The sequence below is a fragment of the Callorhinchus milii genome, unplaced genomic scaffold (assembly GCF_018977255.1).
Source record: "Callorhinchus milii isolate IMCB2004 unplaced genomic scaffold, IMCB_Cmil_1.0 Scaffold22, whole genome shotgun sequence".
Classification (NCBI taxonomy): domain Eukaryota; kingdom Metazoa; phylum Chordata; class Chondrichthyes; order Chimaeriformes; family Callorhinchidae; genus Callorhinchus; species Callorhinchus milii.
Genome location: NW_024704763.1, coordinates 6,208,132 through 6,220,531, shown reverse-complemented (window position 1 = coordinate 6,220,531; position 12,400 = coordinate 6,208,132). Strand labels below are relative to the sequence as shown.

General features: G+C 40.9%; 1 protein-coding gene across 1 annotated transcript in view; it reads right to left on the bottom strand.

Moving 5' to 3' along the window:
* Positions 1-12,400, bottom strand: part of edc3 (enhancer of mRNA decapping 3 homolog (S. cerevisiae)) — a 45,107-nt gene that overhangs the window by 7,142 nt on the left and 25,565 nt on the right. The window contains exon 5 of the mRNA XM_007909141.2: positions 3,218-3,371. Coding sequence (XP_007907332.2) covers positions 3,218-3,371 — 154 coding nt within the window. The remainder of the gene's footprint in view (positions 1-3,217; positions 3,372-12,400) is intronic.

Below are 12,400 nucleotides of genomic sequence, written 5' to 3'. Positions count from 1 at the left end.
AATAAAATGATTCCAGTTGCATTTTCTTCAACCGTACATACTCCTCCCTTCTCTCCTGAAAGAAGCCTCATGGCATGAGCATGATTTCAATGGCACTTGCAGGCTTGTGGCCACTCATGATATGTGAGTGTCTGCAGCGGGTGTTGACAAGCTATTCAATTGTGGCATTGCTGTCAGATAGGCTAAATGATGATGGGTACTGCAGCAAAATCTCACCTGGCTCTCATCATCTGATCTCCACCCATGCAGGTTGTCGATCTCCCTGCTTCCCCCCCCACCCCCCCGCCTTCCACCCTCCCCGACCCCCAACTCAGGTCTGTAATTATCTGTCTAGTGCCTTGGGATGTCCTTCTGAGGCGCTATACAAATGTAATTTTGTTGTTGTCGTTGTGTACAGTGATCGGGATTTTTTTATTGCATTACTGGAGACCCTGAGCTTGCTTTGCCACATCAAACCATTGCTTTCTCAGTACACCGTGGCAAATCCAACACAAACTTGTTCCCAACACAGAACGAATAGTTCTAAGTCCTAGCCTGAGTTCTTTGGTGCTAAAGAAAAAGACAAAAACGTAGTATCACCGAGTTTCTATTGCAGCGACAAAAGCCGCAGCAGGGAAGAGTACAAGTATTTCCTATTGTATCAAGGTGGATGCTGTTACCTTGGTGAAGGTGACTCTTCACATCACCTCCAGAGGCAAAAATACCCAGGACAATATTTGTTCCTTTCTGTGCACTAGAATAGATCCATGGTTTCCTGATGCTGGATGTGAGCAGTGTTGCCAGGACCCACCCCACCCAACAGCCCTGCCATGTGTTTTTTCCTCATTTGCTGCCCTACATGCACTTTTTCCCCAGAAGATCGGGGACAAGTCACGAGATGTGACTACTACAAATCTACAATAGTTATATCTCGTGACTTGCAACATGGTTGTTTGCATGGTTTCCATCGGTGCTTTGGATACGTCTCGTAGTATACACGGGGCGGGACCCTTGACACCAGCAGCCTCAGGGGACTTCAGAACCTGTTCAAATCGAACCGGTTTTGAGCTATCCTGCAACATAAAGGCAGCACAACACTCAGATATGTGGGAGAGGTCCAGATGCAGACAGCTTTATCAAGCTTCTATTATTCAAATAAATGTTGCATCATCATGACTGCACTTTAATAATAATGATAATAATAATCATCATTCTTGCATTTGATAATTAATATTGTGGTTTATCACATTCCTGAAATGTCTCAAAGTACTTGACAGAATATACTGGAAAGTGAATTGACCGTATATTTGTGGGCAAAATAGGCAGCCAATTGCACACATAAGTGTCCCACAAACAGTCAAGTGACCAAATTATATATTTTTTAAGTTATTATTATCCCCAGAAAGCAACCCTTTCATTTATGCCTTTCACTTCAGGAGGACGCATCAAAGCTCGTCACACAGCTGACTTGGAGCCTGAGCTGGGAGGGTAGGGAAAAGTGGCTGAAAATTCAGTGGAAAAGATGCGTCTTAAGGGTGGGTTTTGAAAGCAGAGAAGGAAAGGGCGAGGTGGAGGGATGGAGTCCAAGAGAATGGGTAAAGAATTGGTGGGTTAAGGCTTGCACACATATCGGGTTGGATTGGGCAGGCAAAATGAAGCAGACTGGTGTTAGCTGAGAGGAGGGAGAGGCCAGGGATGTGGGATCCTAGAGGTAGAATGGGCTGAGGTCATGGAGGAAACTGAATATTAGTAATATCCTAACATGAAATGTTGCACAATGTGTTTAACTGTTGTGCAACATTTCATATAAACACAATTATTATTATTTTCAATGACTGCTATGCATTTTCTGCTCGAGTAAGCACTATTCGGGAATTTCAAAACTTGAAAATATAGTTTAATGCTTAGGAATCTGGTGACAATGCAATAGCCTCATTTTTGTTTGTCATCTTCCTTATTTTTGAAGTAAAGTTTTCCTCTGCAAACCTTGGACATTCAAAGCTATCACAAAACTTCAAAGGGCTGATCCTCACTCTTGTAAGAGTGTAGGACGGAGGTCCATGCTTACCTCACATCATTCAGATGCACTATTTGAAATTGCATCTCATCACCCCTCCAACCCACTGCCTTTTCACGACTGGCTCCGGGCTCCTGCATGTCCCCTGTGCCCTTCGTTCCACCATTGGTGGCCGCGCTTTCAGCCACTACGCCCCGAAACTCGGGAACACTATTCCTCTATACCCCCGCCTTGTCCTTTCCTTCCCCATTTTCAGGTCGCGCCTGAATACCTTCCTATTCGACAGTTCCTACAGTCACCTCCCCCCGACTCGGGGTTGTGCTCTGCCACTGTTAAGCGCTCTCAGACGCTATCCTGCGTAAGGGACACTATATAAATGCAAGTTGTTGTTGTCACCTCTACTCCCCTAAAAGGATGCTGGTGCATGAGAACAGGCTAGATTCCAATCCACAGATGTTAAAACCAGATGAAACTATAGAGAGAAGCAAGTCATTCCAATTGGCTATCTGATCCAAGGACCCATCCCAAATTCATTTAAGAACTATTCCAGAGTAGCCTGGTGGCAAAGTGGGTTTCACCTTATCTCTCAATTGAAATCTAGACTAGATTGATGAAATGAAGTCTATTCGTAGCTTTGAAATTGGCCAACCTATTTAATAGTCCAGCAGGATCCACGGCTCAATACCACACAAGTTTTCTAGGGTTCCTCTTTAAGGAGGTAGAGAGAGGCTCATTTGATCGCATGTCTGCCTGGCAGTGATAGCGTTCTCGCCTCGGAGTCAGCAGGTTGTGGGTTCAAGCCCCATGTCGGGACTTGGAATCACATAGTCTATCTAAACTGACACTCCAATGCAGTGAGGCGTCACTGAAAAGAGAAGGCAGTTTCTCCCAGTGTCCAGGCCAACAAATCCCCCAAATAAAATTGGTCACTCACTCAATGGCTGTTTATAGGACACTGCTGTGCGCAAACTGGCTGTCGCATTACACCTACAAAATACATTCCACTTTACAGTATATCCTGTGAAGCACTTTGAGACATCTCAATGATGTTATAAGCTCCTATATCATTTGCAAGAATTATTGCCATCATGTTAGACTTGGCCTGGGACTGCACCGAGACTCGCAATGGAAGCCCAAAATGGAAATTTTAGTGCTCCGTATCCACATCTTTGAGGAGTACAAACTTATTAAAACTGGCAAAACATTCAAGTTGAGAGATACCTGTTAGGTCCACCAAGCAGTGTTAGTGCCATCTGGCTGGCACATACTCCAGTCATTTCCAGTCTGCGCTCCAAGGATAGACCGTGTCGTTCTGCTGTTGTCAGCAGTTTCTTGTGCAACTCATAAGAAATACTAGGAACAACCAGTCCTGAATCTACAAGAGAGGCAAAGGCAGCATATTGGTTAATTGTGGAAAATATACAAGACATATGCTAAAACGCAAGGATACATAGCAAAATACATAGTCAATTCACTTTACAGTATATTCTGCAAAGCACTTTGAGACTTTGACGTTACAAGGCGACTTATCAAACGCAAATAATAATAATAATAATAATCCTTGCATTTGATATAGCGCTTTTCACGTCGAGAGGATGTCCCAAAGCGCTTCACAGAATAGACTGTAAAGTGAATTGACTGTATATTTGTGGGCGAACGCGGCAGCCAATTGCGCACAGCAATGTCCCACAAACAGTCGTAGATTGAAAATGACCAATTTATTATTGTTTTATTTTGGAGGGATTATTATTACCCAAACTGTCACATGTATCAATGCTGTTGGGCTCTGTATGAAGCAGAGACTGGATGCTGGTATTTGGGAAGAAAGGAAATCAAATAGCCAATGAGCCATGATGAAGGAATAGATGGATGGAAATATCCTTTTTTTGGTCAGCCGGGTGCCCGACACGTGCCAAAACCCATCACCATTCTTAAGAGTATCCCAACCGAACTGAGAATTCCACGCAGCCCCCCCTACACATGGAAATCCCAGAGATAGATTATCGGAATGAAATATTATTTCATTATTATTATATTATTATATGCTTGAAAGATTATTGTTATAACTTTCATGTACACTGCAGCACACCAGAGCTACACTTTCAGATGGAACTCCTGTAGAGATAATGTAGGATTTGGATTCACAACTCAACAATCTCAGATGCATTATTGTCGTAGTCTGTGCGTGCACCTAGTTGGGGGGGAGGGGGGGGAAGAGAGAGAGAGGAGGAGAATGGAGCACAATGTGGAGACCATGTCCCCATAGGGAAGTAAAAAAGTACTATCGATTTGTGGTTGCTTAGAGAACAGCAGGTGCCCAGGAGCAGTCTATGTAATCATTGCTTTTGAAATAAAATTGGTCATTTACTTCATGACTGTTTGTGAGACATTGCTGTGAGCTTTTCCCTACAAATTAGAGTCACTACACATTATAGTATATATCCTTGAAACTGGTGCTATATCAAATGCAAAGATTAATATTTAGATGCAAAATGAAATGCAGCACATAAACAGTTCAACATCACAGCTTTCCAGAAATACAACACAGCAAGGCTGAATTCACTTTGCCTGAACAATTGTTTTCATTCCAATTTTATTTTCAGTGCCTTGAAAGAACGTATTGAATACTTTGTAAACAGCAGAGATGAAGCTCCTGAAACTACAATATTTTAGGAACAGCTGTTTGTAATGAAAAGTAGTTTTCATAATTCTTCAGGAATGCAGAAAAGTTGGTTACATAATTGTGGAACTTAGTGAATCATAGATGTATCACTAGGGAATCCTGGCAATTTAACTTCAGACTAAATGCAGTACAAATAATAAAATGCCGCTGTGTAACACATTTCCTCCTACTTAAGTAGATATCTAAAATCAGGAGAGGAACAAACATTTGGCAATTTTTTACATCAGTATGTTGCTGTAGCACGTAGAATGCAGCATGTAGAATTTCAGACAGAGATCTAAACGGGGATAGGATTTGCAGAAAATAAACTGTCCTGAGATGTGGGACAAAATAAAAAACACAAAATCACAAAGATCCATTGACATAGCAAGTTGTGCATGACGGGTACTTTCAAATACTTCCTGCAAAAGTGGTAAATTCATAAACATTATCAGAACAGATCATGTTACATGTCTGACACAGTACAGATATCCTACTTGTGTTGCTAACTTTTATAGTCACTTGACCTAGGAAGGTTCTTAATGAAATTCAACAGCTTTGATGTAGCAGCTAGTGTTCAGATCCTTTAACTTCAAAAACTACTAACTCGCCCTGAAGCACCCAACACTATCCTGAATTATCTCTCTCCTCTTCAGAGGTATTTTGGATGGTAATTTACGGACAGCTATTCGATTTCCAGTCTGTATTTTTACCACTCCCAGATGTCAAAAGAATCATGAGAGAAAGAAGTTCACTGGCCCCTATAACTTGGAGGAGTATACAGCCTTTGGGGATTGAACAAACCCTAAGGGACAATGTCTTTGAGACAGAACCAACTATGTCAATCAGGTACAAGTTTATGATTTTTGCTGAAGTACATTTGACAACTATTTTGAATTCTCACCAATAGTTCATGCTCAATGCATACCGATTACATGGCAGCATGAAAAGAACGTGGAAACTGCTACTGTTTATTTAAAGTGTTTGTTTAAAACAAATGATTTGTAAACTGTGGGTTGCCAAGTAACAATGCTAGTTAACACGCAATAGTCGTTGACACAGCTGAGTTCGCCTGAGAAAAAGCAAATAGATTTTTTGAAGGCTTCTGTCACAAGTACTGTAACTGTTAACCAGTCCGTGACAAGATGCAAATTAGAAGAAATGAGGAATACCTGGTTGTGGGTGTAAAATAAATGACACTGCTGGCAGATTGCTTGTATTGCTTTCTAAACACATTGGTTCCACACTTGGCACCTTGCTCAAGTTTCAATTTGAAAATCAATCATGAAATTCCATGAAATTCAAAAGTGAAGTAAACATTTTATGTGCCAGCTACACCTGAATCAAGTGTTAAAGTAACTCCCAGTTCCTCAAATGTGAAGTACCTCACAATACAAAAAGGGGAAAAATTAATTTTAGAATTTGTAAATTGCGCTACAAAAGCAGGAAATGTTTTGAGTTGATTTAGTGAGTACCTAACACACATAGATCAGGGCAGCTCCCAAGCTTGAAGCTCAGACTGTGTTGACTGGGCATTTGTCAGGGCTATAAATCTTATTACCATGTTTAAGGAATAGTAAAAATAATCAGGGTTTCCACAGCTGAGAATCATTTAGAAAAACTAGAATACTGAAAGATCACTTTGCTCATGCAGACTACATCTTGTGTCTTTTTTCGCCTCAGTTATACTTCAGATGCTGTCTGAAATAAAATGGTCAATAGCTGGCAGACAAGATTTCTAAATCACTCTGGATCAGGTTAACAAAAGACATCTTCTGCCCAAATACAACTGAGATGTGTTGAGTACCACTTTGCTGGCTAATATTTTGAAGCTCTTGGGAGATAGGGTGTGCCCAGCTCTCCAATAAAGTTAAAACCCAACGACTTCTCAAGATACTTCCACAAAACTTACCTTAATCAAGATCCCAGCTCCTGAAACTACAATTAAGCTACAATATATAGCTTAAAGTACAAACTACAGTATACAATTTGCTTCAATGCGTTACCAATTATTAATAATTATTATTATAACACTTTGATTATGGTTTATTTACTGCTCAAGACATAATACAGCAACCAACTAGTCACTTTAAAATATTCTGGGCTGCCTGCCAGCTGAGCAGCTGACACAAAACCATGGCCTCAGATTTGATTTTCAGGATAACAGTCTATTATTTACGCTGCTCCAATTATTCTTATCCATAGCAAACGCATCCTGTTGACTGATCAGGGAACAGTGGTCGAGGAAATGTCTGTCTCGAACTTGAAGGCAATATTTAACTGAAGTGCGGAGACTCTTCAGTGATTTAAGAGGTACAGTTTAAAGGTGAAATCCTAAGTGATACACTTATCCCTTTCAATAACATTTTCTCTGCACGATGCATGAATTTACCAGGAAAGGGGGATCACTTATTTTTAACCACAAGAAAACTGCTGAAAGTTTTAGATTTTGTATATTTTTAAAAAATGGTCCTTATCTATTGTGTACAGTTAATACTTCAACTGCACCAATGTAAAATCTCCAAATAAACAACCAAAACAGAATTTGGCAGTTGATCTATCTTTCTTCATCTACATCGTGTAGTACTGTGTAATATTAAAATCAAGGGGAAAAACAGCTAAGGAAATCATCAATAATCTAAAGTATTGTTTGTATTCGCCTATATTTTTGACACATTACCGTTGTAGTTTGAAAGAAATGGATACAGCCCACCCACTAAACATAATAACCCTGCCGCATGGGCAATACATCATATGTTTTAAAAAGAGGCACTTAGTAACCCAGTAACTGTATTGTTGAATAAAACAAAAGCTAAAAACAAATCCCTAACTATTTGAACTTAGTAAACTGCAAAAGCTTGCATATATCCTTCCTGGAATACACCAAAAAAATATACACATGAAATTTCAGAAGATTGCATTGCAGTCGCTGAAACAAAAACAAGATTAGTAGTGTCAAGTGTAGTGATTTCCTGTAGGCCAAAGCTGCGGCTATTGTCAGCCTGGCATAGTGGTAGCATTCTCACCTGAGTCAGAAGGTCGTGGGTTCAAGCCCTACGTCAGGACATTGTCTAACCTAACCTTTTTGACCGCGCCTTTGGTCACCTTTCTCCCCCTCCCCCTGGCTCGGCCCCACGATCCGTTACTGTGAAGCGCTCTGAGACACCGACCTGCGTGGAGGGTGCTATATAAATCCAAGTTGTTGTTGTTGACACTCCAAAGCAGTGCTGGGGGGGGTGTTGCATTGGAGGAGGTGCAGTTGTTTGGATGCGATGTTAAAACGAGATCCTATTTGCCTGTTCAGGTGGATATTAAAGATCCCATGGTACTATTCGAAAAGAACAGGGAGTTTCTCCAGGCGTCATGGTCAATAATCCCTCAAATAAAATTGATCACTGACTGTTTGTGGGACATTACGGTGCGCAACTGGCTGCTAAGTTTCTCCCACAAAATACAGAGTGTATTTTGTGAAGCTGTCTCACTTAATCATTATTATTTATTTGCACCAGCAAGGTCCCACAAACAACCTTGAAGTAAATGACAAATTATCTGTAGGACACAGGGGGAAAATAACTTCCCTTTTCAAATAATAACATGGGATCTTCCACTTGAACAGACAGAAAAGATGCCAGCTTACTTCTGATCCGAAAGACAGAATTGGCAATGGAATGCTTCTTCAGAATGGCATTCAAGTATTAGACCAAACTCCAGATCAGGCTTGAGCTCAAAGTCCTCTCTTGGGATTTTAACCCACTTTTGACCCCAAGGCAAGAATGCTAACAAGTGAGTGAATTTGTTTTGGAAAACCACTACAGTGCTTAAAGAGTATTCAAACTAGACAAAGTTCCACAAATATATGCCATTCTCTGGAATAGTATATACACGCACTCTAGAGGAACACATCCTGCCTATCCAACTTCGGTGAGTATTAGGTGCAGGTTGGCAAAAGCCAAGACTGGGGATCCCAGAGTGTGCTTAAGAGTACTGCTGGAGTTTAACGAGCTGAAACCGCAGAGCTTGCCATTGGAAGCACTTTGGCTTGCACGATTAACAGGAGCCGAACGTGAAGAATCCCTGCACCCAATGACTGGTCTGCCCATGCAAATCCTGCCAATGAGCCAGGCTGGCTGATCTGTCAGCAATGCGCTGGAGTACTGCAGACCGACCACGCTCAGGAAATGGAAAACTGAGACCACCACAAAGGATTGACCCAATTCCAACATTCCACTGCTAAGCACGTCTTCCTAGCCAGCTCAGCGAGGGACCCAGACCTCAAAGGAGACCCAGCAAATCTCTCCCTCACTAGTTGGTCATTTTGACATCAGACGAGCACCAGTTTGAGCCCTCACTGGGTGGATAGCAGGTATCAGTGCGTTAAAGGATGCACTTCTTTCCCTTTTAAGAATTGTAGGTAATCCTTAAGAGCTGAAGAATTATTTTAAAGAGTTATTTTGGTACTTACGTGAGAACACTGCAATTTCCAGTTTTCAAAAGTTACTTTCACATTAATTCCACTATACAGCTTGTAAAGTTGCGCTCAATTTGATGTTTCATAGAAGCAAACCCAAACCCTGGGATGTTATACATAGAACTCAAGGAAGGTGGTGCTCTGTGCATACTGCACAAAAGATAGCTTATACAAGCAAGCAACACAAATTAAATAAACAATGCTGCAATTGTGTTTAGAAATACAACCCAGCTCGACAATTTACTCTGACACTGGTAAAACAGTTGGCATGTGTCAATGAGGCCTTTGTGAAGACAACAACCTTCCAAACTTTAGTATATTAGCCTGTGCGGGCAAATAGTCTCCCTCATTCAATTTCAGATGAATAAAACTTTATGTCAAGATGTCATGTAAAATCCTACTTCAAATCCATTTAATTTGTCCACTTTATTTCTGTGGAACGGTCTGTTTATGCACATAACAAATGTTGCCGCATTTCAAAAGTACCGATTTCAACACAAAATATTAAAAACTATTTTTAAAATTTACTGAAGATTTGTGAAATTGGCAGGCTCATTAGGACTGTCAAGTACCACTGCATGAGAGGATTGTTACTACTCTACAGTCAAAAATGAGGCTTGAAGCAATAAGTACAAAGGCTTCTTGGCAGCTTTGTCATCTGCCGGAACTAGGCATACTTTGGAGATGCTAATTTTGAACAAGTATCATTACTCCTTCTCTCAGGAATGGTACACCCTTTTGGGAGTCATGTCTCAACAAACATTGATGGAATAGTTTGGCTTTGTGATTTTCTTTCATCTCTAGATTCCTCCCATATATCAAATGCAAGGATTATTATTATTATTATAATAATTATTATTATATAATCCGGTTTTAAAAAGCCGACAGTTTGGTTCAGTTATTGTGAACTACAATAATATAAGAGAAATATTGCATTTTATCTTCGCACATGCATTTATACGTGTCAGGGTCAGACTCCACCACCACTCAAGCACCCCGCGTGAAGGACGCTATATAAATGCAAGTTGATGTTACAGATTTATGATTTTATGCTAGATGCACTCTGGTTAGGTAGGATGCAGTATACTATGACAGGGTAACAACAAACAGGTAGACCACTTGTCAGATTTGAATGGATTACACCTCACATTAGTAATAGCACAATGAATTTCAATCTAAATCATGTCATTGAGTTACACGTTTGCGAACAAATCTTTATGGGTTTGTGCCAATGAATCTTTAACATTCACCTGAATAGGTAGATGGGACATGTTTTAAATGTAGCATCGGAAAGACATTTCATGAGAAAGACAGCACCTCTGACAATGGTTCCTCTAGATTTCTATTCACATCATCAGATAAAGAGGTAGCCTGGCCTGAAATGATTATATCATAATTTGTGCTGTAAGAAATGTGTACGATTAAAATGTAGTCACAAGATATTGGCAATACAGGGGTTAATAGTCAGTGCTGTTCACTTAGCTAGTAGGAGCATCTGCGAAAAGTGAGCTCTCAAAGCTCTGACTAATACAAATAATTAAAATTAATTATTTGTTACTATTTTGACATTTTTCAAAATTAACCCTGTGGTCAATTGTTTGCAGTCAGTAAGACAATTACGAAAGTATGACTTGTGTTCATATGGAGAGTTAATTGGTTAAAATAAGATTATGGTTCACCCATAATAAAGTCAGAATGGATTTCATTGGTGTGGGAACGATTGGTTCTTCAGCAGTAGATTTCATGCTGTGCTTATATTGCAGAGCCACGTCAAATATAGAGGCACTGCTGCAATATTCCTGGCTGCCAGCTTTCACACTGAGAGGAAGATTGCTGAACGCCAGCAGCAATAGAGAAGGAGATGCATAGCAGCTTCAAAGCGGCATACTGCAGCATTCAACTCTGACCAAGAACTAAGTCCCACATTTCCGTGGAAGGTCCAAACAGGCTAGCAATGCAGGAATTGTGGCAGCTGGCATCATGACATACATCTTTTTTCTTGTCATCTCTCCAGAGATGCGGGGAAAAAACTACTTTGTGGGATGTTATACCCTGCACCTCTCATTCTTTCAGCAGCAGCACGGAAAGGCAAACTCAATAAAATCTAATAAACTGCTGTTCCTAAATGGTTACTAGTTATGTAACCAAGCAACAGATTTCCAATAGGAACATCGGCTACTTTTTGCCAAAGAATTTGATACTCCAGAATAAAGCGGCAGAACATTAAATAATAAAAATAAATATTCCCAAAAAGCAAACATTTTCATCGTAGGTTGCATATAAACATATGCAGGATGAAAGACTAAGCATAGGAAGGTAGATACAGGAGAAGACCATCAAACCCGTTTACTAGACAATGGCAGATCTTTTATTAGACTTCCTTGCCTTTTCTCCACACCCCTTAATATTCTTATTTCACAACTACAGTATCTATCTCATCTAAAATGACAACATATGAACAGACTATCTATCCAAGTCTCGAGCTTATTCAGGCCTAATCGGACTTTTACCAATTACAGTAGCACAATTCAATTCATACATTTCACCAGGTTTCCAAAGATTACAATTCGATAATATCAATTTACATATATGTATGGCACCTTTCACATGGAGAGCAAGTCCCAAGGTGCTGGACAGTTCAGGGTTTGCACCCGAGCTGGGGGTGAGGGCAGAAAAGATGGTCGTTAGCGCAGTCAAGAGGAAAGTCTTAAGGCAGACCTTGAAGGAGGCGAGGTGGAGGTAATACGCTGATAGTCTGTCTGCTAATGGTGAGGTGGAAAGTGTGAGGAACATTAAGCAGGCTGGTAATCACTTTAGCTGAGGGAGCAGACGGGATGTTAGAGTTTGAAGAGGTCACAGAGATAGGGTGTGGCAAGACCATGGAGGGATTTAAACATTAGGACAAGGAACTAGAACTCGATCTACTGGGGGATGGGTAGCCAGTAGAGCCAAGGGGTTGGGATGGTGGGCTCATGGAGCATAGTGTAGGAAAGGACGGAGCTGCAGAGTTCCGGGTAGTCTACAGTTTGTGAAGGGAAGACACCGGAAGCCTGGTGAACAGAGTTGGCGTAATCTAGCCTGGATGTGATGAATGTGTGGATGAGGGTCTCGGCGGCACAAGTGGAGAGGTAGTGGCGGAGACTGGCAATGTTACGAAGATGGGGACGAGCTGAGCCTCACATGGAGGAATCTCTACATTTGGATTAGATTTCTACTCACATCATCAGATAAATATATGAACTTTGCCAAGAAGTGGCACTCCCTTTCCTTCTTC